Here is a 25,908-nt window from a genome sequence, read left to right on the forward strand (position 1 = left end):
AGTGTCAGCTTTTAGCTCAACAGCTTGAGTTTAGTGTTCTCTTTCTCTTCTTTCTTTTGAAACAAAAGAAGAAAAATCCATGGGTAATACATTCCCATGGTTCAAAATTCTGGTTCACAAAGGGGTGTAGAGCGTACAGTGCTCCCGCCCCTATTCTCCACTTCCCTTTGGGGGTCTCTTTGGGGGTGCCCAGTGTAAACAGATCCTTGTATACTTTCAGAAATAGCCTCTGCCCATCCAGGTTTTCTTTTGGACACTGTTAAGTAGGAACAGAGCTACTCAAAGCATAAGCAGAGGTCTCTCCTCTAAGTGAGTCAAAAGCAAAAGGCTCCAGCTCTTTACTGCAGCCTAAAGAACCGGAGTAACAGGAGCCCTTGGGACAGGGAGGGAAGATCTCCTCTCCTTGCATAGGCAGATCACCTTGCTTGAACAGGCAGGGGGAGCAAGAAGTAGGGACTGGCCAGGTGGCAGGTGCTTTTAATTGAGGGTAGAGTTCATCTAGCTTTTAGCAAGGATGGCTAAAGTCGTGCTAAAGGTAAGGTGAAAGAATCAACGTTGTCATGTGTCATGGGGAGTAAAGTTTCACTATGATGGGCACATCAGGGCCTCCTCTGAAGAGGACGTCGTGTGGGATGTGAGTTTGGGAGAAGAAAGTCATTTTATATAAGCTGCCCATGGTGTATTTTCACAAGCGGGTGTCACCCCACAGTTGAACTGCGGGGATCCATGATCAAAGAGGGAAAAACAGAGCTATATGGTTGCCAGGTGGCATGCCAGTAGACTGAGAGCAATAGGGTGGGGCCCGGGTCTGGCCTTGAGTTAGAAGGGAGGGAAGTCCAAAGCTGAGGGTAGAACTTTCAAGGAGTAGAGGAGGGAGTAGCTCCACACCACAGAAGACCCAACTTAACCTATTTGTTGTTGTTTTTTCAAAGATTTATTTATTTTTGCGTAGAAGAACTAGGGTATAGGCCAGAGGCGAGGGGGTCAAGAAGATTCACCAGAGACAGAGTGGGGAGCAGAACAGGCAGATCTACTGAAATACACTGCTGAGGGGAACAGCAGGCAAGACAGGAGAGGTCTGCAGTATTTCTTAGCAGTGTGGATGAACCTGGTGAAGTTAAAACTCTTTGTGCCTTGGTTTCCTAACAGGGAAAATACGCAAAGATAGTAATAGTCTCTCAGAGGCTGTTGTGTGATCAACCCAGTTTGAGGGCTTAGAACAACGCCTGGCTGTCGCTCGCACACTTGCCAGTCATGACGATCTTTAGTAAAGGCCTGTTCAGGCTTGTTGTGTTGGCACAGAATTACTCGGGGCATGACTCTGGAAAGGCAGAGTCAGAGATGGATTTCAGGTAGTGGTAGGAGGGGAAAGTGTGAACAAGAGCACAGCAAGAACACACCCGGAAAAATGGAGAAAAAGGTGGGTCTATGTCTGAGAAAACAGCTTTGTTGCAGGTCTCTAATGTTCAAAGCTAGATTGTGTAAGGAAGTGAAATGCAGAAAGTTTAATTTCAGTTACACAAACCTTCTTGGGGGCGGGGGGACAATGAAAGCTCCAATTTATATCGCTAAGGGGAGAGGTCAGGTTGTAGAGAAGCAGCTGTAGATTTGGGGTCTAGTCCTAGTTTGTTTTGCCCTCAGAGAAGCTGTCATAGGAGCCAAGTGAATTAACAATTGTGTCAGTTTTAAAGGAAGGGGCCAGTAGGTACGACTGGAACTGAAACCCAGGGCAAAGTCTCAAGAGGATTTAAGAGCTACTCACCCCGCCCCAACGGCCTGCCCCTCAAAAAAAAAAAAAAAAAAAAAAAAAAAACCAACCCAAAAACAAAACAAACATGTTAAAATGAAGAACTTCTGGTGGTCTTGCCCCTCCCTCCCCCACTGGCCAAAGGGACGAGGTTTCTAAGGTGTGCGGTGGGAGTGGATCGCCCTTTTCTTGTCTCATCCATTCTAGGAAAAGTTTGGGTTTTCGGTTATTCCCGTGGTCTGCTCCTTCCACATGGAAGGAAGGAAGCAAAATGAAATTGGCTTCAAGGAAACGAAGCTCGTGTGCGTGATTCTCGGGAAAGGGCGGGCAGGCAGACTGGGCAGCTTCGGGGGAGCCGCCCGGGGCCCAGGAGACAGGGCGCCCCAGGCCGCCTCCCCCACGCGGGCAGGGCCGCTTCCCCCTCAGGGACACGCACGCGGGCCCAGGGCCCGGGCCGGGGGGACAAGCGGGTGGTGAAGCCCCCCGCGCTCACTCCGCGACCGAGGAAGGGCTGCGGCTCGGGGAAGGGTCCTGGGCAGGCGACGCCCGCCCGCCCGGCGGGGCCCGCACGGCGCGGCCCGTCATCCTGTCAGTCATTTTCTTTTTTGAAACAAGACAAACACCTCAGCCGAGCACCAGGGACTCCAGCTCCCCCGGGGCTGCGCCCGTACGCGAGGGCACGGCACGCCTCACTCCGGCCAGGCCCAGCCCCGGGCCCCCGCAGCCCACCCCCCTCCCCACGGGGGTCCGCACTGCGGGGCGCCGGGCCCGGGTTCAGCGCCAAACCCAAGGGCTCCGTCGCCAGCCAATCGCCTGCCAGGGCCCCTTCCGAACACCAGAAACACCGACGGGAGGTGAGCGGCACCGCCCCCAGCCAATCGGCGCGAGGCAGCGGCGGGGGTGGGGCCGGGGACAGCCAGTGGCCTCGAAGGAGCGGTGGTGGGGCGGGAGGCAGACGACAGCGCGCGTGCGTGAGGCCGCTGTCGGGGAAGGGGCGGCGGGAAGCGCGCGGAGCCAATGGCCGCGGCGGGCGGGCGGCGGCGCGCGTGCGCGCTGGGGGCCGCGGCTGCGGGCGGGAGGCGGGGGGCGGGGAGCGGGCCGGAGCGCGGCGGAGCTGCTGCCGCCGCCGCAGCCGCCGCCGCAGCGAAGAGGCCATGTTGTGTGGCGTGGGGCGGGGGGAGGAGGAGGAGGGAGCAGAGCCGAGCGAGGAGACGGGGAGAGACACCACACACACGGCACAAGATGGCCGGAGAGGCAGCAGCACCCCGAGCTGTCAGGCGCGCCGCCGCGGCCGCGGGGCTCTGCGGCCGGCGGGGAGCGGCGCCCGGGCCGCCCTCGGGCCCGCGGGAGCGCGGCGGCCGCGGCCGAGGCGAGGCGGGGCCGCGCGCCGGCGGCGGAGCCCGCGGCCGAGGCGCCCGGGGCGGCCGGGCCCGCGACGCCGACGGCGCCGCGGCGGCTCCCGGGGCCGGGGCGGCTCGGCGCGGCGCGGGCGGGCGGGCCGGCGCGGACCTGGGGGCGGGCGACCCGGCGGGGCCGGCCGCCGCGCCCGGACCCGGTGAGTGGCCCCGGGCCCCGACCGTCCTTTGTCCTTGGGAGGGAGCCGGCGTCCTTGAGCGCGCGGGAGGGGCGCGGGCGGCCGGGGCGGCGGCGGGCGGGCCCGGGCGGGGGGCGCGGGGCCCTGCGGCCGGGGGGGCGGCCCGGGACGGCCCCGCCGGGTCGGGGCGGCGGCGGCCGGAGCGCGGAGGGGGCCGGAGCGGCCGCCGGGCGTTCCGGGCGAGCGGCCGCGGGGAGGCCGAACCCCGCTCCGGGGCGCCGGGGGGCCCGTCCTCGGGGGCGAATGTGAAAGAACAATGGACGCCGGGCCGGCTGCACTCACGCAGACGGGAAACTTGCCTTCTCGCCCGTTCTGTTGGGTGTTGGCCGTTAACTCTTTCCGAGCCGAGGCCGAGGCCGGCGCGGGGGGCCGGCGCGGGGCCCCGAGGCCGGGGGCGTCCTCGGCGGGCGCGTGGGAGCGGCGCCGGCCGGGCCTGAGGGGCGCCGGGGCGCGCGAGCCCGGCTCGGCGCGCGGGGCGGGCGTCGGGGAGACGGTCGGTTTCCCCGAGTCATCGCCCGGGGCCGGGGCCGCGGGGGGCGGTTCGGGGCCGCGGCCGGCACTCCGTGAAAGGCCGTCGGGGCCGTTATCTCCCCGACCGCGCCTGAGCGCGGGGCGCGCTGCGCCGGGCTCGGCCCCTGGACGGCCCGAAGTTCCGAGTTCGCCCTTTGACTGTGTGTTGAGATCTGCCCGGTAGCCTGAGCCGCCGCCGCCAAAAGTTTTCGCGGGGACTGCGCGGACGCCGGTCCCTTTGTGAAGTTACCGTCCCGCAGTGTAAACACTCGAGCGGGACTCGCCCGCCGCCGCGGCGAGGACGGGAGCCATGTTGGTGCATTTGTTGCGTGCAGGGGAGCCCGGGGCTCGCCTCGCACGGAGCGCTGTGTTGATGGTATCAATCGGGTTCGAGAAAATTTGCCGTCTTTTCTGTCAAGTCTGAATCTTAGAAACTGCTCGAGAGGGAATTTAAAGTGGAACGGTTTGGAGAACCTGCCAGAAATGCACAGACCTTTGTGTGTTTCGGGCTGTGTCTGGGGTCTGCGGTAGCGCTCGGGAAGGTGCGGGTCTCTACGCAAAAGCGGTGCTGGCAGATGCACGTAGTGCTGGTAAAATCGAGGGCCCTGGTTTCATCAGGACCATGTTTCCGAGGACTTTTTGGTCAGTGAAATTGTATTTTTCGAATAGCCTTTGCTAGGGTTGCATGTTACATCCATTGCGCATATCTTGTTGTAACAGAAGCTGTTCTTTAAATACCAATTTTGGTTTTTCCAGTCAACAGTTTTGAGCATTTTGAACCCTGGAAGGGGTTTTCAACGGGTATTTAGAATCTAGATTCTGAGAATCCTTTTGGAACAATGAAATGCAAAATAATTGCTAGCAGTTTAACCTCCTATCATTTTACGTGAGGTATTGGGGGAGGGAGAGACTGAAAATGTTCGGGATCCTGGTCTGAAATTGAATAAAGGTCACAGATATTACGTATTTCAGGCTTGCTTAAAGACAGGACTAATAACCCATTTGGTGAGATCAAATAACTTGTGGTTTAAAAATTTAACCAGTGGCCATTTTAACTTCACTAATTTCTCCTGGAGGAGTTAATTTTTAATAAAGATGGTAAAGGAAATTTTAAGATGATCTGAGTCTTAAAAAAAGGGCAAACTTTTCCTTTGTGTTTGTGTATTGCCTGGTATCAGAAAAATAAAAACAAGGTCATAATCTTACATCTGTCTAAAGATGTGGATTTTCTGTTTCTTTTTAATCGTGATGCTTTAATTTCTACTGTTCTTTCCATACCTCCAGAAGAGGAGGAAAAGGACTGTTAGATTTTGCGATTAAAGAATTGCCGCAACCCAAATGTGTAGGTAGTATGCCAGTGAGTTGCCTTAAATTTGCCCATAGATCCAGTCTTTGGAATATTTTCTCATTATTTCTTTTCACTGAAATTTTGGTCAAGAAATGTTGGAAAATAAAACAAAACAAAACCCAGAACTCTAAACATTGATATCATCTTTTTTTTTCTTAAAGGTAACTTACGAGATTACAGTAAATTTGGTTGATGATGGTCCTGAGCAAATACAGCGTTAATTTGAGGTAAGACGGGGTAAATTTTTATTGTTCTAAGCTTATTAGGTTTTAGTTTTCACTGATAATTTATATTTCCAGTAAGTAGTGACTATAAGTAAGCTTAAACATCTGGAAAAAACCTTAAAAAACCTTTCTTTAAATCTTGTCATGGAATGAAAGGTGTATGCGCATACCCGTTGTAACTTAATGTATGTTTTGAATACTTTAAATGCTGAAAGACTTTTAAGCCTTTGTTTAATTTTGGGAATGAGAAAGGGCTGGTTATATTTTGAGGAAAACCGTGCACCACAGATATACCTTTTCTTTTTAGCTCACTAATACACTGTGCAAGCAATTTTAATCTTTTTAAATATTTAAAGAAATAAGCTTACTGGAAAATTTGAACTGGTAACTATTCATACTAACAGATTGTAAAGAAAAACACTTTAAAAATTAGGTTTTTTGAGCATAGAGTTTAGTTTTTGTTTCTTTTATATAATAAACGCCTTAAAAACACTAAATCCTACTTAATACTTTTTTGATCCATCAATAAATTGTTTAGAATATTCCCCCCCCCCCCCCCCACAAAAGGTGCCATTTTGAAGACTTGAGACCGGAGTGTTTTTCTGAGGATAAAGGAAATCTTTGCGAATGTCTTTATTTTTATATAGCAAGTAAGTAAATGTTTTAATACAACATTTGAATAGGAAAATTTCTAAATGTCATTAAAGTTTGTCAGTGAAACAAACATAAGGCTGTTTTTTCCCTTGAAAATGGCATGAGGAAAGTCCATCAAATTCTTTTACCTTACGTCAAAGGAGTTTTAATACTAAAGCAGGTGATACATTAATTTGTATCTGAGCAGTAAGACATTCAGTCCTTTAAGTAAAAGTGCTTAAATCAGTTTTGAGTCAATCACAATTAGTGGTTTTTGCAATCTGAAATGTGCATTCTTTCGCTATTATGATATAGATCTCATTTTAGAAATGGCCTAGAATTTTGTGTTTACTGATCTTGCGATTCTTAATTCAGTTATGTTTCAAAAACAAAAGCATGTTCACAGTCTAGTTATTATTTATTGTAGTTAAAATTTTACCTATTTTTATGTTTCAATTTGTAATTTAAAGCATAAATGTAAGAAATACCTGCCAACATGTAGTCAGTACGTGGACATGTTAAAATTAGATATGTATATGAGAAAGCTATGTCCACTGATAATTTTTAGGGAATAATTTTTCAAAAGTTAACACTAAGTCTGGAAATTAATGTCAAGTTGTTCGTAGTGATACAGTAAATACATACTATAACAAATGTCTTAAAATTTTAAGGACAGCCAAATAAGCAATGAAAATAAGGGCAAGTTTACCTTTATCCGTGAATTTTATGTGGAAAATAAAATCTTTTCTGTTGGTGTTGGCTTATTCTCCCTATTGAGATAGGTGATTAATAATATTATTGCCTTTGCTTTAACTTAATTTTTCCTTTTCAGTCCTTTTGCAACTTGATCAGATTGTTTATTATAGCTTGTAAAAGAGAATTAAATACTGGAGGTTTAACTGTGATGTTTTAAAGATAGACAGAAAAGTGAAGATACCTCTTCATGCTCAGCTTCTTGAACACAAATGCCATGGTTTTCTGTATGTGTCAATGGTAGCATATTAGATTGGCATTCAGATGTGATTGGGCACTCTTATGAAAACAAAGAATTGGGCCTCTTAAGGAATAAATGTATGTGAAGTGTAACGTACGTTTTAAGTATAAATAAGTAATAAATTTATAATGGCCTACAGAGGTGTAATATGGCCTGTAAAATAAAAAATGAATAAGCTTAAATATCTGACATCTTAGAAAACCTAGGCTAGAAACGTGAAAGATTTTTTTATTTTACTTAACAGTAATTAAAAATAAGTAAGTGATATAATAACTTGTTGTTTCCCAACCTAAAGGAATCTCACAAGATAAGAGATTGAAAAATAAAATTTTAAAAGGTCTACATGTATTTTGACCTTCATGATGTTTCTTACGTTCTGTTTCAACATTTGCTGATTGACCCATGCTTGTATAATGGGCAATATTTTTGCTGGACAAAAGTAACAGATGTGACGGCAGATACAAAAGTAGATATTGCTATTCTAAATGACTATTTTTCATAAGAAAAGTAAGTTATTAGTTTACTATTATTTTCTGCTTAAGAACCAAAAAATCAGTGGTAAGTACTTAAATGGTTGTTTTCATTTAATTTAGCATTGTGGACTAGTTTTTGAAGCATAAACATCAGCTGATCAGGTTGGTGAAAGGGTTGGATTGCATTTGTTAGGGTTATAACTGTTTAAAAAATTATCTGAAGTTCCACATAAATCCAAGAAGTCATGCTCATAGTTAATCACAAGTTTTTTCCATTAACCATGACGTAATACAAAGGCCTCGATTATGTGAAATGGTGATTTTTGAATGTAATTTTTCTTTCAAGTTTAGTTTACTGTTACCTAAATTGTTTATTATTTAAAAATTTGGACTGTGGGAAACCAATTAGATTACGTTTTCTCCTCTCATATTTTATTCTTTGTTGAGAGGTATGGGGGGGGGAGTTAATAATTCGAGGACATCTCCGTCTTTTGCTTTAATGCTGTTTTAATGAGAGGTGTGTGATAGAGTGGAAAATAATAACTGATTCAGCAATCAAGAAACTTAGCTTCTAATGTAAATTATCCCTGTAATCTTGACATTGCATAGACCTTATCCCCTAATTTGTATAAAGTATTTAGAATTTCTAGTCTCTTTAAGATACCCGTTAGCTCTTAAGTATTAGTGTCTAATTTTATTATGCAAACTGGAAAATAGTTTCTGTAATTTTTCATTGTGAATCACTCATGTTGTGAAGTTAATTGAATAACAGAAGACCTGGGGAATAGTATGCCTGATTTTATAAATTTTAGGCATTCCAAAGTAGTCATTAACAGTATAAACATAACATGTGAAACATTGGGAAGTTAATTTTAAAAAGCAGTTAAGGGGTGAAATTATCCTTAAACAATTTAAGATTTAGGATGCTGCCAAAAAACATTTTGGATTTTGTCTAAAGTTTAACGTCATTTAACGGTTGTTGCTCACCATTGAGAATATACGCAAGAAGAATTATAGTTTACATCCCTGACATGGCCTATTTAATTTCCTTAAAGTTTTAAACTTTAAATATCAGCATTTTTCCAGCTGTCTTCCTTTTCCAGATTGAATGGCGCACTATAAGCTTAATTTTCAAATTGGCTGTTATTTCTGAATGTAATTAACCATTATCATTTAAATTAATTGATATTCTGGACTTTGTGAAGCAATACTACATGACTTGATTGTGACTTGATTATTTACATAATGTTAAAGTATAATTGATAAGGTGTCGCTGTATACCCTTTATAAAGCTACATACTTCTGTTTTGGAAAGCCTTTGCTTTTTGAAATTAAACCACTTAATTTGAAATGGATTGTTTCTCAAACAATCACTTAAACCTTTATGTGTGTGCTATATTGTAATAATTTTAATTTAGATTATCAGTCTAGAAATTATGCTTAACTTCAGTGGTTTATGAGCTGTCTTGTTGGCAGTTTTCTTAGGAATTAGTAACACTACCTTCTTTTTGTGAAAGATTTCTTTATTTTATTGTCCTCAGGTTTTATTCTTTAATAGAAAAATTGTTTTAACATCTTTAAGATGTTGCAGAACCAAATATTAGAAGAAAAGCATAATTGGACTGATGATGACAGGCTTGACTAAAGATAGCTTTGCTTTTTATTGTAAAAGGATGTGCAGTCAAAGCGGTTTTTACATTATAGCTTCAATTTCCAAATGAAAACAGTCCGTACTGCTTAATATTAGAGAGAGGTAGGAATATGAGCGAAATGATCAACCTTTGTAGTCTCCTTAAATGGATCTCTGCTCCTGCCTTCAAAGGAAGACAAAACACTGATTTGTTGATTTTGGGAAAGTAGTTGGTATGGTCAGTAATTTTGACAATGGTGCAAAGTGAGACCCAAATCCTTTTCTTGTGTTGGAGGAGTGTCTTCTGGTAGCTTTTAAATAAGCCATATTATCAGACTTAGATGAAACATATATTGAAACTCAGATGTTTCAATATTTTGAAGTCAATACACCTTTCCCTTAGTGGCTTAATTTATTTTATTTGGTTAAGATTTTGTCTTCTCTCCTTTATAAGGTCAGGTTAAGTTTGGAAGCAGACAAATAATGTTTTAATTAAATGTCTTTATTTGTTAACTTGGGAGGATATTTTAATATTGTATTCTTAGAAGTAATTTTTGAAGTAGATCTTTGCTGTATTTCCTCAGTATCATTAGTGAAAAAGAACTAAAGGAATTTAGACTTGATAATCAGATTTGCTTTATAATTAGAAAAACAGAAACCTAGTCTTTGAAAAGTATTTGGGCAACTTAGTTTGAACTTAAAAACTATTCTTTTGTTTCTAAAAGGCCTTAAATTGCCACACTTTGATAATGAACTTTTAAAACAGATTTTTTGTTAGATCTTCATATTGTAATTATTTATAGTTTAGAGCAGGAGTTACTGAAAAAACTTAATCTGTACTCAGAAGTTGTTTGCGAAAAGGGAAAACACTATCTTCCATATGTGGCTTATGAGGTGCTTCACTCTCACTGGTAAAAAGTGGTTTTTGTTTTTTTGGTTCTCAAATACGTGTTTTAGAAAGGGTTAGTGTTGAGTAAGTCAAAATAATTAGCAAATATAGTTTGAAATTTGTCTAAGGTTTCCTTTTTAATATTTAACTTTCAATACTGGTTAAAGTACATGGTAATTTGAAATAATACAGTAACATTAAAGAGTGAGAAACATGGATTTGCTGGTGGGTGATGAAAGATGTAAAAGTCTAGAAAGTAGATGAGCCAGGAGGTAGATAAATTTGTGTTATAAGTAGTTATATTAGTTTTGTTAAACGGTGTTCTCATTCCTGGCTGTCCATTAAATTCACCTTGGGAGCCTAAGTTTTTACCTGCTCTTGGAGTTCTTCGGGACTTATATATAGGTGAGACTTCTATACAGCCAAATTTTAGCGCCTTAAATTTAAGATCCAACTTGATGTTTGTTTTGCTTTTATCTTTCACTGTTTGGGCTATATAACTCTTACACATGTATATCTCTTGGTTTTCTCAGGTTCTCAATATTTTTCATATCAGCTAGGGTTTTTTCCCTCTCATTCACATTATAATGAAACAATGTTGAACAAAAGGCCATTATTTGAGGACCTGTTAACTTGGGAGGATACCCCAACCTCAGTACCCCGCAACCACAGTCTGGGTTCATCTCATGTCTCCCAAAAACCATCTACAAAATGTCAGAAGGGCTGTTCTTTGTGCCATAGTTCTGCTTTAACTAAGGAAAGACTTGGATATTTTCCTTTTTTGGGAAAGATTTATTTTTATTTATTTATGCATACAAGAACTGGGGTGAAGGCCAGAGGCGTGGGGATTGGGGTGAGAGGATTCACCAGAGAGGGTGGGGAGCAGAACAGGCAGATCTACTGAAATACACTGCTGAGGGGAGCAGCGGGTGAGACAGGAGAGGTCTGGTGCGCCATGTTTGTCATCTCCCTGGCTGGGGATTGAACTTCTGCTTCGGTGGTTTCTGCTACCTTCAGAGTGCTGAGACTTAACCCCTTGCACCATCAGGGAGGGTCCCGGCACATGCTTTTTATAAGCTGTTTAAGTTTCCAAATAAAACATGGCAATTTAATAATTGGTTTTTGTCTTTTCCTATGCATAAAATTATATTCTTTTTGATTTTTGCAGAAATGTGTATCCTGAGACTGAATTCTCTAAAGGGCCTGTACAACGTAATAGATGTTGGTGGAAGCATTTAGTAAGTTTTACTCAATTTACATGTTTAATCTGTTTTTTAAATTTTAAATATGACTGTAAATTTTGAGTAATTTGAATCAGAATTATAGAGCTATAGAGGGAATTAATGAAGCCCAAAGCAGCACAAAATAGAAAGTCAGCATGGCTAGATGTGTGTGAAGTTCACTGTTAAAATTTTGGTTATTAATTTTCTCCTATTAGCAATTGTGTAATTTTTAAACTTAAATTCAGGCAAAGTTAAAATGCAAAGGGACCTTCATTTGAATATGCTTGTGACACATTCTAGAACTGAGTGTTGGCTCGTGGCCCCCTATTTCTTTAAATAAAGTTTTATTGAAATACATTTACATGTTGTCTTTGCTTTCTCACCACAACTGCAGAGTTGAAAGTAGTCGGAGCTAGTGACCACAAAACTTATAAAATATTAACGTCTTAACTTGTAAGGAAAGCTTGCCTATCCTTGTCTTGCCTCATCCCTTTTGCCTACTTTACCTATTTAGAACTGAGAAGCCTGTTTGATTCCCCCCCCCCCCCGTGCTAGAACATACTTTTCCATTGATTTCAATGTAGTAATTCTAACTAAGTAATTCTGAACTTAACTTGTAGGCCATACAAAAAGTTGTTTTCACACTAGGGATTTTGCTTTGCTCTCAGAGGACTTGGTTCCTACTAATACGAAGTAGTTTTTCTAATTGCCAACATAAGAAAAATAATGGAGGAAAAAGTTAGTGGTAAGGCTGTTTAAGTGAATTTAGTTGGATTTTCCAAAGAATTTATTTATTGGCACCTTTTTGTATATGAAAATTACATACTAGCTGTTTCATAAAAATTACTTTTGAATCATGTTTGGGGCTCTAGATTCTAGGGGATAATTTTTACCTTTAAGTACTACTTAAACTTAGATTGTATAAATGGCTACTTTGGCCTGCAAAATAGTGAAAAAAATTTTTCTTTATGGGGGATGGTGAGCACAGATGAAAATTTTATTAACATGGTATAACTGACTAAATGTCTTACCATATTTTACAGAGATTGATTGCATGGCACATAGTGAATGCTCAACATTTGTTGATTTAGTGTATATAATCTAACTTTTACCAATTTGTTTTGTATCTAATTGATAACAGTGAAATTCATTATTAAAACATAAGTTTTAAATATTAATTTTTAAATACGCTAAAATTTAAAGCTTCATTCAAACATTAAATGTGACCAGAAACAACAATTTTCCGCCTCTTCATGAGCGTGTATAGGTTAGTTTAAAACCAATAAGGGTAATGGGTAAGATTTGATTAGATTGTAAAATCATAAAATGACTTTTTCTTAGTCATCATAAATGATCTTACTTTTTGTGATGAACAGCTCTTTTTCAAATCATTTTGAAACTATGATTTGTATTTTTTATATACACCTTATTTAGACCCTAACTTGTCATATATTGTTAATTCTCTTGAGGATTCAAGCATTTTTGGTAATAGGACAAAACTGGTGAATCTGCTATTAAATGATTTTATATTTCTAAGGCCATACAAAGAAGATTAAATGAAGCCATAAGCACCAAGAATCTTCATTATCTTATAGGAAGGACCCATTTTCACTGTACATTATAATTTTGTGCCCACTGGTTTCTTCATTTGAGCTTAAACAGTGAATTACAATTATTTAATACTAATACATTATGGCATTATCAGAACCACCTATTTTTTAAATTAAAAATGGTTAATCATTTTCCTTGTATAATTTTTTTTTTGGTTCTGTTAAAAGTGAGAGTTTGCTGGAAATTAATAGTGAGGAGATGGCTTTTTTAGGGGTGACTCTTACACATCCCATCCAAATGATGAATGACTTGCATTTCTGCTAACAACTTTATTTTACAATGTCCCAGTGTTTTTGAAACAAATTTATTGCATTAGAATTTAAGAAATGACCTCTGTGCTCAATTTTATGTCCATGACTGTTGGATATACAGTATTTGGGGGTTTGAAGAGATGGTTATTTACCTTCTTGACATAGAAGTCTTTGTCTTTGCTTGTAGGAATTATTTTAAAGCAAGGAATTTTCCTTTAAAAGGAGGTGTAGTGAATATCTCAATGGAAAAATTATCCTAACCTTTGTATGAACTTGGAAGCTCATATGTGCAATACAGAAATGATCTAGGTCTGTTTATGATAGACTTCTAGAGCATACCATCATCTCTAAAGTATCCACCATAATTTAGAAGTTATTGGAGAGACTGGAGTAATACATAGAGCTTTCATATCTAACCCTACTCAATTGATTTTACTGTTCTTGTTTTCATGCAAGATTACATTATCTTTTGAAGCACAGAAAGTGTTTTTTTTTTTTTTTAAATAATTGACCCCATAATCCCATGGATTCTTTAGAGCCAACATTGTTAGAATGTAAATTATTTTGATTTAGAATGGTTACTTTGTAGGTAATGACCAATACTTTGGTTATTGTGTTATATCAGAATAAAAGCTAACCTTCATTGAGGTCTTTCTGTATGCCAGGTAATATATATGCTATAAAATGTACTAATTAAAGTTCAATACTGCACATGAGGTAGGTACTACTGTTTCTCTTTCACAGATGAAGAATTGTGGATTTGGTTAATACGAAAATTTCCAAGCTCACAGAACTCATGCCTGCATTTTTAAATTTTTAACACAACTGCTTATTTTGCAAATTTAGTTTTGTAAGAATTAAGCTTAATTACTTACTGATCCTAAATCAATGATGTTTTATGTACTTGGATACTTAACTGAGCACTTGATTGGCTTTTGATTGGCTTTGCAGCAGGAGGGCAGATTGACCATGGCCTCTTACTGTCGTCAGAGTTGTCTTTCTCTGTATCTTTCTCTTTGTTTTTTTTAAACCATCCTAAACATGACAGTACATGTGACAGCATCACCAATATGCTAGGCTAGTACTTTATAATTTGTTTCTGTCATGTAAACTAGTGCATTTTATTGAGTAATTTTGAAATGACTTTAATACATATCATTAGGTTTTCTTTTGAGTTTTTAAAAGATAATGGTTTTAAGAGGAAATTTTATATAATATCCTGGATAAACTTCACCTCTTCTCCTGAGGCAAAAGAATATAAAGCATTGTTCAACATACTAAATTTAGTTGCACCTATAGTCATTGAAAGGATGGCAACTTGATGTCACTGCAACAGTGTCGTTCATCATAATAGCATTGACATCATTTAGAGCTTGATCTCGCAGTGTAACTATAGAGATTAGGGAGAAATTCTTTTATAATTAAGTCTGCAAGATGCACAATCATATTTTAAAATTTTTACTTATATAGAAGTGTGTCACTTAATTTTAAGGAATGAACTATTCAAATGGGAAGGTATTTTACTGTTATGCGGAATGAATGAGTTTTGTTTTCTTTTTAGGCTGGGAGGAACTGGCAAAAATATATTGAGAAATATCTTGTATTGGGTGTTTTTTTTTGATGATGTGATAACTCATTTTCAACAGTTTTTAAAAACAGTGACATTGTCTCTTGATTAACCAGTTTACTATGTAGATTTCTCTATAGTAGACAAGTCCTAATTATAGTTTAGGAGACAAGTAAATTACCTAATGAGGAAAAAAAATAGCCTTACATATAAGTTCTTAGTCACCTGGAGCATATCTACAAATTTAGTGTGAGAACTGTAAAATTTGTAAAGACTAGGGTTACAGCTTACTTTGCAATTATTATCTTTGATCATGGTGACTCAGGATCATTTGTTTTATGGTAAAATCTCCTGGTTTTATACTATCTTTAGTTCAACTTATGTAAGTAATGAATTTATTTTTTCTATAAAGGTACATTTGATATTTTGGCAGTGGAAGTATTTTATTTGTATTTAACTTGAGATCGACAGCATTTTTTGGCAAACATCAAATAATTCAGGCCAGATACTTTTTATCTCCCAAGTGGTACATTCATGCATTCTCTGATGTAGCTAGAGAAGGTGGACTCTATATTGGCCATTTGAATTATCTAAGCAAAATTAATTAACATCTGTTGGAGAGGAAAACTGAGATCCACTGGTTTAGTTTTTTTTTTTTATCCCTAAAGATTCTTCAACATAATTAGTTTTATTTGAAGAAACTTGGAAAGTTTTCTGCATTGAGATTTAGAATCCATAATGTTGCTGTAATTTTGCTTTCCAGGGATTTTGAATTTAAATTTTTGCTTTCACTTCTAGAGAGTACTAAGACATTAAATTTGACTTAAAAATTTGACTCTCAGTGCTGCTTTTTTAAATGGTAACATGTATCTGTGACAGTAGAACTTTGTTACTTTTGTGCATTCTCTCCTTGATTCTCATTGATAAGTTGTAAATAGCACATACAATTTGAATACAGTTTTATACTTTAAAGTTGTTACAAAATTAAAGCTTTGTATATTGTAAGGATACCTTCAAGGTGGGTGGATGTTCTGTTTGAAGGAATAAGATTATTGGTATTCCAACAGCATTTTTTTCTTTTGATGTTTTCATCAAGCACCCAGTCAGCTTGAAGAGTCTCAAATGGACCCTACCACTGAGAAATCAAGATGGCAGTCCACTTGAGGAAAATGGATTAATACACGAATGCTGTGATATATGCAACCGAGACAGGGTTCTTTTAACATGGATTTCATGAAATGAAGATATAGGTTTCTTACCTATAGTCCCGACACAATGGACAGTGGATTTGACTTTCTAAAGACTTTTTGTATCGTTAAATCAAGTATATTTTTGACATTTGGAGAAGATGGTATATTAACACAGATGATAGTTTGTATGCCTGGAATTTTCAATAGTTTTGTATGACCTTGTGGAATGTTACCTTTAATAAAATTTCTAACACTTTAAAATTTCTCAGTTTGGGCTTTTTTTTTTTTTTTTAAGCTTGAAATTTCATTAAATGTTTGGTTATCGCCTTAAATAACACTTTGCCCGTTACAGTTTCCTAGCAGTAAAGTGTACTGAATAAAGTTGGTCAAATGGAAATGGTGTGCTGGGAAATGTTTTACTTGGTTGGTTAAGAATTCGTCCTTTGTCATCAAGTTGTGGAAACTGGTGCTTTGGGGGGGGGACGGTTGGTTGAAATGCTATTTTGTGTTTTCTTGAAACATCTTGCAAAATAACTTGGAAAACTATCATTGGTTAATAATAACATCTTTAATTTGCCATGATATTTTAATGAACTTTTAAAACAAAATGCCATTTGCCTCAATTAGGATTTTGTGTTGATGTGAAAGATTCTCCTTTACCATTTTTAAAAAATATTATAAATAAGGCATTGTTCCAATAATTTATTCACCTGAACATTTTAACTAAACTGATGCCTCTTAATACTTAATAATAGGATAAGAAGTGTTGACTTATTGAAACATGGGGCAGTCATATAAGAACATAAAGTTTTGGTGGCAATATCTAATATGTTTTATGTAAATATAAAATAGAATTACTAGCTTGTGTCTTGTGTACAAGTGAAATTTAGACTAAATGAAATCATACCATATCATCGATGTCTGAGTTCCATTTGAATACTGAAGTTTCAATTTGCTTATAACCAACCAATGTCAGTTTTATTAACTATTATAAAGGTGTGGCAGGTAAGCTTTATTTTGATAGACCAACTGGAATAGATTATATTGTACTCTTATGTTGAGAACAAGGGGTAGTTAAGCTTTGATTTTTGGGGGGGGTGAGAAATAGTCATAATGTGTTCATGTTTAATGTCAAATACCTTAACACGCATTCATGATCAGTATATGTTTGGTATTCTCCATTGACTGATTTCAGGTGGTTGATCTGTATAAACCAGAAGTGGAATGTGGATTTTGGTTGGTACAAAATTACCTTCTGTAGAAAATAAGGAACTGCAATTGGATTTTGATGATGGATTTTTACATTTACTTAGATATGCAACATTATTGGTTTGGTAGGGTTTAAATCTAAAATGGATTTCCTCAGAGGGAAGGGTATATTGTTCTTAGAGTTTGATGCTGAGTGAGGAAAGTTGATTTTCTTTGGATGTGTGACTTCTTGGGAGTGCTTGTTGGGAGAAGAAAGTGTTGAATAGTTTCTTTTTTGGTATTAGTAATGTGTTTCCATAGATCACATGAATTTGATATTTAGGAGAATTTTCCTTTTGACATTGATTACTTGCCGTCAGATAAGATCAGTTGTTAGCAACTTGTCTTTGTTGACATGGGTATACACTTGCAATTTGATTTCAAAAACAAGGGGAGGGGGTTGGGGATATATGTGATGTGCTGGCTTTAGAGGTGGAGTCTCTTGGGTTTGTTACAGTTGACTGGTAGTTTCATACTCTTGAATTTGAAGAACTTTTGTCGGAATCAATATGGGAAGTAAATTTATTGTGGTTATGAGAATTTTAGGGGAACAAGGTTTGCAAGGTTATATAATGGGTTAAAGAATTTTGTGCAAGAACAAAGAAACATTGAAAATCTTGATTTAAAAACAAGTTGCATTAATTTTTGCTCTCCTGCAACTGAACACTAGGGAGGCGCTCTTGAGTTGTACCCCTTTCTTCCAATTGGGATGGAAAATTACCCCTTAAGCTTTGCCTGTAGTTAATTTTTAGACTTAATAAAGAAGGCAAAAGTGGAATTTAATTTATGAAACTGAGGCTTTGCTTTCATTTGTAAGCCATTTTACCCACGGGGGGGGTTAATTTTTAAAAAAGATTAGTACTTAAGCTGAGCTTTATATTCTCTTAAGAATTATCCCTCTTTCAAAATGGCTTGATAAAACACCACTTCCTGTCCAGAGAGGAAGTTATTTTAGCTCAAGGACTGAAATATTTAGCAGATCTTTAGACAAAAGGAACAAATTACATTTCTCTCTGGCTTAAAAAGGGTGCTTGAGCCAGAGGGGGGTTAAGAAACCCTCCCCCCTTCCCCTGATGGGGTGGTCTGGAGGGGCAGGGAGGTGTGGGGGTGGGGGTCCTCAGGCTCCCTGGGATGAAGAATCTTTTTTTTTTTTTTGGTTGAGATGAAGGGGTGGGTCTATGGTACATCACCTGAGTTGTGGGGTAAATGTAGAGAGTGTCAATCAAAGGCAGAGCTCTCAGAGCTGGGAAGGAGGCTCTAGATGGCGGCTGTGCCTTAGAGCGCGCTCTGCTCTCTGCCTTTGCCTCACTTTACGCAACTTTCCCTAACTTTCAGGCAGCCTCAGGGGGCCCCCGCAGCCCCCTGCCTCTCCTAGTGACTGACTGGGGTCGATTGGAACCTTTTTTAGGGAGAAAAGCAGTTTTTAGGAGCTTTCTTTTCGTGCCTTGCTGGAAAGAAGCAGCCGTACTGAGAGCCCAGGTCGTTGTTTTTCCAGCTTAGAAGCCATGGCGCACCTCCATTTTTGTGCGCTCTGCTAATGAGGTTTTTTTTCTTCCGGACCCGTTTTAGTATTAATTGTAGCTTTATTTTTTTTGACCAGTTAACCTGTTTGAGGCTTATTTTATTTATTTTTCGTTTTTTAACGGAGAGTCTTGTTTTTATTTTTAATTATTTGGGATCTGATATTTTCCTACTACTAGATAGCACTCTGGCTTTGGACCTACTACATGGATCAGGTAAGTTCATGATCATTAGTGATAATTTTAAAGATTTACATGTCTAAGTTTGCTTTATTTTTTGTAAATATGAGAAATTCCTGGATGACGCAATAAGATTCAGAGATTGTTATTTGTATCCAGTGGGTTACTTTGAGAAACTTTCCTTATTGATAGTGATGATTCTGCCTGTTCGGTTTATCCTGTGTGTGTGTGTGTGGTTTTTTTTTTAAAGGAAAATTAGAAATATTTTGTTTTTCGGTGCTTACCGCTGTTGCATTATAACAATATCGTTCCATCGTCAGGACTTTGTTCCTGATAATAAAAACCTTTGGTAGAAGCTGGGACCTTACCTTTCTTTCAACTTTTGACAGTAAATACCTGGGCACAGGACTTCAAAGCAAACACAGATCCCCCTTCCCCCTTAATATTTAAGAATTAAAAGATGATGAGAAATAAGGACAAAAGCCAAGAGGAGGACAGTTCGCTACACAGCAATGCTTCGAGGTATGAGCTATCAACTTTCTTCCTTTTTTCTTTTTTTTTTGGGGGAAACCTCAGCTTACATTGTTTACCGGGACAGACAAGGATAGCTGTCTGCTTTATTTTAAGCATTTTACTAATTAGGATTCGGTTTTTAAAGCATGACCTTGAGATTGCTAATATGCCACACCCTAATTTTTTGGTAGCAATTTATGAAAGTTGAGTTGTGACTTAAGGCCTCTTAGATCAGTCAAAAGGTAAGGTACCTTTATTCAAGGGGGCTTTTCCTGTAAACTACAGTTTTTCTGTCAATAAATTTCAGTTTTCAGATTTTTGTACTGTAGAAAAATGACCTTGTCGGTTTAGCCATTGCTGCATTGCACCATTTTACATACAAGGCAAATTTTTTCTTTGAAGAATCTAGGATACCCAAACTTGTAACCGAAGGCCATAGAGGAGCCTTGTGGTAGTAAATTATAGTAAATAGACATTTGAGAAAGTTATATGAATGAAAAATTGTGCATTTTAAGATGAAATTGCAAAAAGGACCCTTTGACTGATGCCTCTCAGTTTGTATTTTTATCTGAGTCTATTTCTTTTGATACTCTTGACATTTTAGGCAATTTTGATATGATTTATTTATCAAAACCTTTGCTCAGTGGTTATAGTTTCTGCATTTATGAACTCAAACCTGTGATTACAGAAATCCTGGAAACTTGATAACACTTTTGTTTTTCTAACTGATCATTTTAATTGTACATTTTACATTTAAGCTATTTTAAGGTTTAAATTTGTATGTTTATATTCAGACAGTGCTTTCTGGTTGGTTAGATGTAGTATTTTATTCTTTGCATTTTAGCTGTAGCTGCTTTAAATATATTGATTTATTTCGACAGAGTCGCCTGGAATGCTTTATTTTCTGAAGCTCACAAATGTACTGTTTGTTCAAATCATGATTTGTTTTCACATTCCTTGGAATACCTCTTTAGTGACTAAAGTAATAAAGCCTCTAAGATGTTTTGTTGTACGATCTGTATATTTTTAATAGTAATTATAAATGTATTTTTGGATGTGTGTTCTCCTGAATTCTTAGGATATACATTTTAAATGATGCAGTTAACAAGGAAGTGATTGATTATAGTATATTTCTCAACAATTTTGCTTTTGCTTTTATAATTTTATATAAATAATTTTAGCATTAGGTTAGTGAATTTGAAATTCTTGAGTATGGTTTGGTTAGTACAAATGTTTTTTTATTAGACTTCAAAACATTTGACCCTTGGCTTTTAAAATACATTTCCAAATACTTTTGCAAATTGAGTTGCCACACAGTTTGGAATGTTGTATTTTTGAACTGAATTGTCCATGTAATTACCTAGCTTCAGATTTCAGTCAGAAAACTTTTCTACTAATCTTAAACTGACTTTTCTGAAAAGCAGTGACTATTTGAGGAAATGGGAGTCCCCAGGTATATTTGACAAATTATTAAAGATGCAATTGTTAAACTTGTTACCCCCTTGAGTGTATGATTTGCATGTCTCACATGGGTGTTGGTTTTCTTATGTAAGGTTTGTGGTTAACATTGATCAGACTCTGCTTTCTAATTTAAAAAGAAGAAATCAAGCAGTGTTGCTATTCTTTTAAATAATTACTCTTACCTGAGAAACTTCTTGGAGGCTGTCGTGCATTTGCTTGCTAGCAGTGGGTTTAAAAGTTCAGGAAGCATGCACTACACTTCTCAGTGCATTTTTCAGATTTATTTTGAATCATGTACCTGATGAATGCTCACAGATACTTGAGAGTTCTGGAAGAGATGGAGTTTTAAATTAGTTACCCCAAATTCCATGCCTTAATACAGATACATAGTTATGACATCACTTCCTTTATGCATTGTAAAGGCAAAGGATGTGGTGTCTTACATAGATTAGTGTTATTTTTAGCAAATTTAAATTAAGTTGACCCTATGGGGTAACTAAAACTTGGTTCTTTAACCCATCTGAATGTTTTTTCCATAAGGACCTAGTTTCTATGCTACAAAACTCACTTTGGCAATCTGAGCCACAGGAGAGAAAGGGAGGAATTTGCAGGTCAAGTAAACTTTGGTTTGAGAATTACTGTCAGATCTGAAAGGATCGAGTGCAAGTTTAGGTTAAATCTGATACTTCCGTGCCTGTTTTGGGACATAATGCAGTACTCAATAGTGATTATATAATTTCGTTATTCCTGTAGTCTTTTGAAGTTAATGCTAAGTAATGTGTAAGTCTAATGTTATACTTTGTATATCGTGATTTTCGAGGATTAAAAACGTTCACTTTCAAAAATACAATTTAGAAGTATGATACTTGTAACGTTTGTGAAATTTTAAAACAAAGTTTTAGTGATGGACATCTATACAAATGTTACCACACACTTTAATTTGGAGTTTGGAGTAACTACAAGTAGTGTCAAAAAGAGAACACGGAATCTAAGGGGAGGTGAGTGGAAAGTGCAGTTGTGTGTGCGCTGGGGCCGTTTGCAATCAAAAGAACTGAAGCAGTTTATCACATTTATCTCCAAATCGTCTACCTTGGAGTCAGATTTATGTTGATCACCTCTGGTGTAGGCGAAATCTCGCTTTATAATCGGCCTTTCAGGAGTTATTGTAAAAGCCTGGGGGGTGATTAGAAATGGCATAATACAGTTGCATGTGGACGGGAACAAGCAGTTTTTAAGTGGCAGCCATTTTATGACGCTGGTAATTCTTAAGAATCGGGATTTTTGAGAACACAAAATAAAACGAATCGAAATTTTGAGATACCAAAATCTCCGGCCCTCCCTCCCCCCTTTTGGTTTCCGGGTGCGCAAATAGGGGGCAGCTCGGTAGCGAGCCGCTCTGCGAGCCCCTGGCATGTTGGTGCAGGTCCAGCTTAGTCACAAAATGGCTGTTCCTTTGTGCCGCAGCGCTGACAGACATACTGCATTGCACTGTGTACTCGCCAAACAGCAGGAAGTTGCCGTGCGGAGTTCAAAGGCCGGCCGGCGCCGGCGCCGTGCGCTGATTGGCTGGGCGCGCGCCTGGTAACAGTAGGTCAACAGCGGCGGCCTTCGAGAGGGCCCCGCCCCGTGACGTCAGGCGTCTCGCGCAGGGCGGGGCGAGCGTGGTGACGTTGGGCGGCGTGCGCCGCCGGGCGCCGTCGCCTCCGCGTCGCGAGCCGCTGGCCTGGGGCGGGGTGGGCGGGGACGGCCGGCACCTGGCGCCGGTGCTTTCCGCTGTGCCTGTCGCGCCCCGCGGTGGCCCGCGTCGGCCGGCTCTGGGGGCGGCCGGTCCCCGGCGCGGCCTCCGCTCTGGGGAAAGTACAAGGTGCCGGTCAGGAACCTCAGAGCGAGCGCCCGCAGCTCCTAGGTCTTTCTCGCTCGCCACCCGCCCAGGCCCCTTTCCTCCGTGGCGTGCGAGGGCCCGAGCGGCCCAGCCCCGTCCCGCGGGCCGCGGCCGCGCCGTCACATGGCGCGCACGCGCGGGGGGCAGGGCCCGGGCCGCGCCTCGAGTGTCCCCGCTTGGTGCCACACGTGTCCTCAGTGGCCCCTTGACGGAGAAACGCTCAGGTCAGTATGCGCAGGGCCGACGGCGGGCGCCGCCGCCGGGTGCCCGGGAGCCCCTGGCCCCGCGCCCGGCCCGCCCCCGGCCCCCGCGCTGGGGACCTGGCACCCCCGCAGCGCCCGGCTAGGCCCCGGCCCTGCTCCCGGCGGAGCTCCCCGCGTTTGGGGACTGGGCCGCGGAGCCCCCGAGACCCGCCTCGCCCCCCCGCCCGGGCCCGGAGCCCCCTTGCGCGGCCCGGCCCTCTGCGGGGGGGGTTGGGGGGCGCCCGGGCCCGAGGGCAGCCGGGTCCCCAGGAGCGTGTGGCCCGCGGCGCCCGCCCGGCGAGGCCCCTCTGCCGAGCCCGCCACCCAGGGCCGCGCCAGGCCTGGAGCCCGGCGGGTTCGAGAGCCGCTGCGAGGCGGGCCCGGAGTCGCGGGCGGGCGGGCGGAGCTCCTCGCCTGGCTCACCGGAGGCCCGGGCTTCACCCCCTGCAAGGACCGGCCCGGAGATCCCCGAGCGCCCCGACAGGGTCTGCGAGCACGCGCCTCACAGCCGCAGAGCCCGCGCTTCGGCGGCGCCGCGACACGGGCTCTCCTGTGTCGGCGTGAATTCTGCTCAGCTGTACTAAGATTTTGCAGACGCCCTCAAACTCCTAACAGCAGGCTAGAGTGAAACAGCACCGTAGTGTTGTTCCGGGGTCTCCTCTGTTGGAGGTGGTTAGTGTAACATCGCTTCGCTAAAGGGCAGCTCAGGCGCCGTCTCTGTGGACTTCTGCTCGCTGCTTGGAGCCAGTTCACGCCTAAAATAACCCGAGAGCGCCAGGCTGCTCCTGGCGCCTTCCCTGGGGGCTCCTCTGCACCGAATGGCGTAACCAGCGGAAGGAAAGTGGATGAATCCCGCATTCTTTGAACACCCGCAGTTGCCAGATGATATTTGGCTCCTTGGAAGTTAGCGAGGAGATGCAAAGGTTAAGTCGTGGCAGGAAGGCAGGCAGACCGGATCCCGTAAGGAGTTTTGTCAAAGTTTAAGGAGTTACAGCTTGAGAGGTGAATCTGGAAGTTGAGTTGATTTACTCGACAGCATGTGACCCTCACAGCCCCTCGACACAGCAAGCCCCTGACAGTCGTGACGCTCCTCCCGAGATTTGCACACTCATCACTTCTCCCATGAAATGTCCTGTAGACATAAAAAAAATAAGTGACAGTTCTGCGAACTCCCGGCTTTGAGACATTCTCTAAAAGGTCTTTAAGGGTTTGTGTTTTCTAAACCTTAGGACTTCACTGATTTTCTGGAAGGAGGATCACTTTAGTAAATAAACACTGCCCTCCCACCCTCTGAGAGTCACTTTGTATGCAAATAAAATAACTGTTGGTTTCCTTAGGCTCCGAGAGAGCCATTAGAGCCGGTAGTTCCCTCCTGCATTCTGGTTTTCAAGGAATCTAATGCATACCTTGAATTCTAATGCATACCTTAGCAAAATGACCTGTTAGCACTTGCTCTGGAACTTTGGCATTATTCGAATAAAGCCAGGCCGACAAAAGTTGGCTCAATCGCCAAATGCCCAAGGTCTATCGTGTTTCTATTGTAATCTGTAATTCTGCACGCTGTGGAAACACTTTGTGTTTCTGTCTGTGCGGACCTCCTCTGATCAGTCTCCGCTGTCACGGATAGGGCAAGTCTGGGGGCAGAGACCTTCCCTAAGCAGCTCTGACTGCGGATACAGTTGAGTGACTTGGAGGTCCTGAAATAAACCTGGGTGAACCCATTCATGCTACATTTGGAAACAGTTTCAATTTGGCATTTTATTGTTAACATGTTTGGTTAAGGGTCAATTTTTTTCCCCTTTGCATTTCAAGTGCCATCTGGACTGTTTCTTATTAACATGTATTTAAACATGTATTTAAATTTCCCTTATTGGTGAACTCCCTGGGTTTGGGGGAAGATGTGGATTACCCTGCTATTGAGGAGAATGTTGTAGCTTTCTAGGGATAGACGTGATTTTAGACTTGGATTCAAATTCTTTCCAGTAGAGCCGTGTACTTAAAACTACCCCTTCCCACCCCAATTTAGGACAGTGAAGTACTCATTGTTGGAATTGCAGTGTTCTCATTTAAAAGATGTGGGTCATGGTGATGTTCACTGGGTTATGAAAATTAAACAATATAGTAGTCATTAACAAAGAGCCTGTTAACATCGAGAGGGCTTAGTGGTAGTACTGTTTTCTTCCGAATGCATCACCTTGGTTGGTGTTCAGGCCCCCAGAAGAGGCTGTTCAGGCCAATTAGGAGAGGTTTGTTAACATGATTTTAGGAGGCAAGTCCCCTGTAGTTAATTGAGTATGTTTTGTGGTTAATCCTCCCAGAATTTTTTTTTCCCCCTGTGAAAACTCTCCTTTTGAAGGGAGCATAAGATTCTTTCTGGACTAGAAGAGCTCGTCTGATGAGCCTTAGCCCTACTTTTGCCAATCACTGAGTAGCTACCTTTTTACTCCTGTAACTAGTAATTATGGCTCTGGTTTACCTTCTATGTCATTTCCCCTCTCAGGCAGTGGAGGAGTGAGTCATGAATACAGAGGTGTGCAGTGCTACTTGCATGTAAATGCGCTGATACTTACAACCAATGTCTAATTGGGGGTGGCTGGGTTTTAGTAACCGGTCTTCACCATAGCATCAGATATGTGACAGAGCATAGTGCCCTGAATTCTGGTTGATTCTGTTAGAACCCTCGGGATTTGTGTGCTTTTGGTTTCCTCTACTTCATTTCTTTTCCTTTATGGTTTATGAGTTACTTGAGTTCTATTTTTTGTTCCAATATCAGTCCTTGGAGACCTTCTAAAAATACCACTGTTGAGCGCGCACCCTAGGGAAGGAGTAAGAGTTGTGAAAATTCTCCATGTGTTTTAAGTTGCCTGTCTCTCCATGTGTTTCACATCTTCTGATGGAGCCCTTGTTATATTCCTTTCCAGCCCTTGGTTCTTGCTAAACGGATTCCCAGATTTCTTGTCTGGAAGTTGGATTTCAGT

General features: G+C 41.6%; 1 protein-coding gene and 1 long non-coding RNA gene across 3 annotated transcripts in view; both read left to right on the plus strand.

The window, feature by feature from the left end:
- Positions 1 to 3,929: 3,929 nt before the first annotated feature.
- LOC119244312 (uncharacterized) lies at positions 3,930 to 18,220 on the plus strand. Of its 2 annotated transcripts, XR_005124928.2 has the most exons (4): positions 3,930 to 4,493; positions 5,361 to 5,426; positions 11,211 to 11,280; positions 15,791 to 18,220. It is a non-coding gene; the product is annotated as an uncharacterized LOC119244312 (long non-coding RNA). The 2 variants fall into 2 exon arrangements; XR_008551639.1 differs by having other exon boundaries at positions 3,934 to 5,426.
- Positions 18,221 to 18,874: 654 nt separating this feature from the next.
- Positions 18,875 to 25,908, plus strand: part of CHD2 (chromodomain helicase DNA binding protein 2) — a 97,626-nt gene continuing 90,592 nt past the window's right edge. The window contains 1 exon segment of the mRNA XM_037510038.2: positions 18,875 to 19,354. Coding sequence (XP_037365935.1) covers positions 19,293 to 19,354 — 62 coding nt within the window. The 5' untranslated portion in view covers positions 18,875 to 19,292.

The sequence above is a fragment of the Talpa occidentalis genome, unplaced genomic scaffold (assembly GCF_014898055.3).
Source record: "Talpa occidentalis isolate TD23 unplaced genomic scaffold, MPIMG_talOcc4v2.1 talOcc4.14, whole genome shotgun sequence".
Classification (NCBI taxonomy): Eukaryota; Metazoa; Chordata; class Mammalia; order Eulipotyphla; family Talpidae; genus Talpa; species Talpa occidentalis.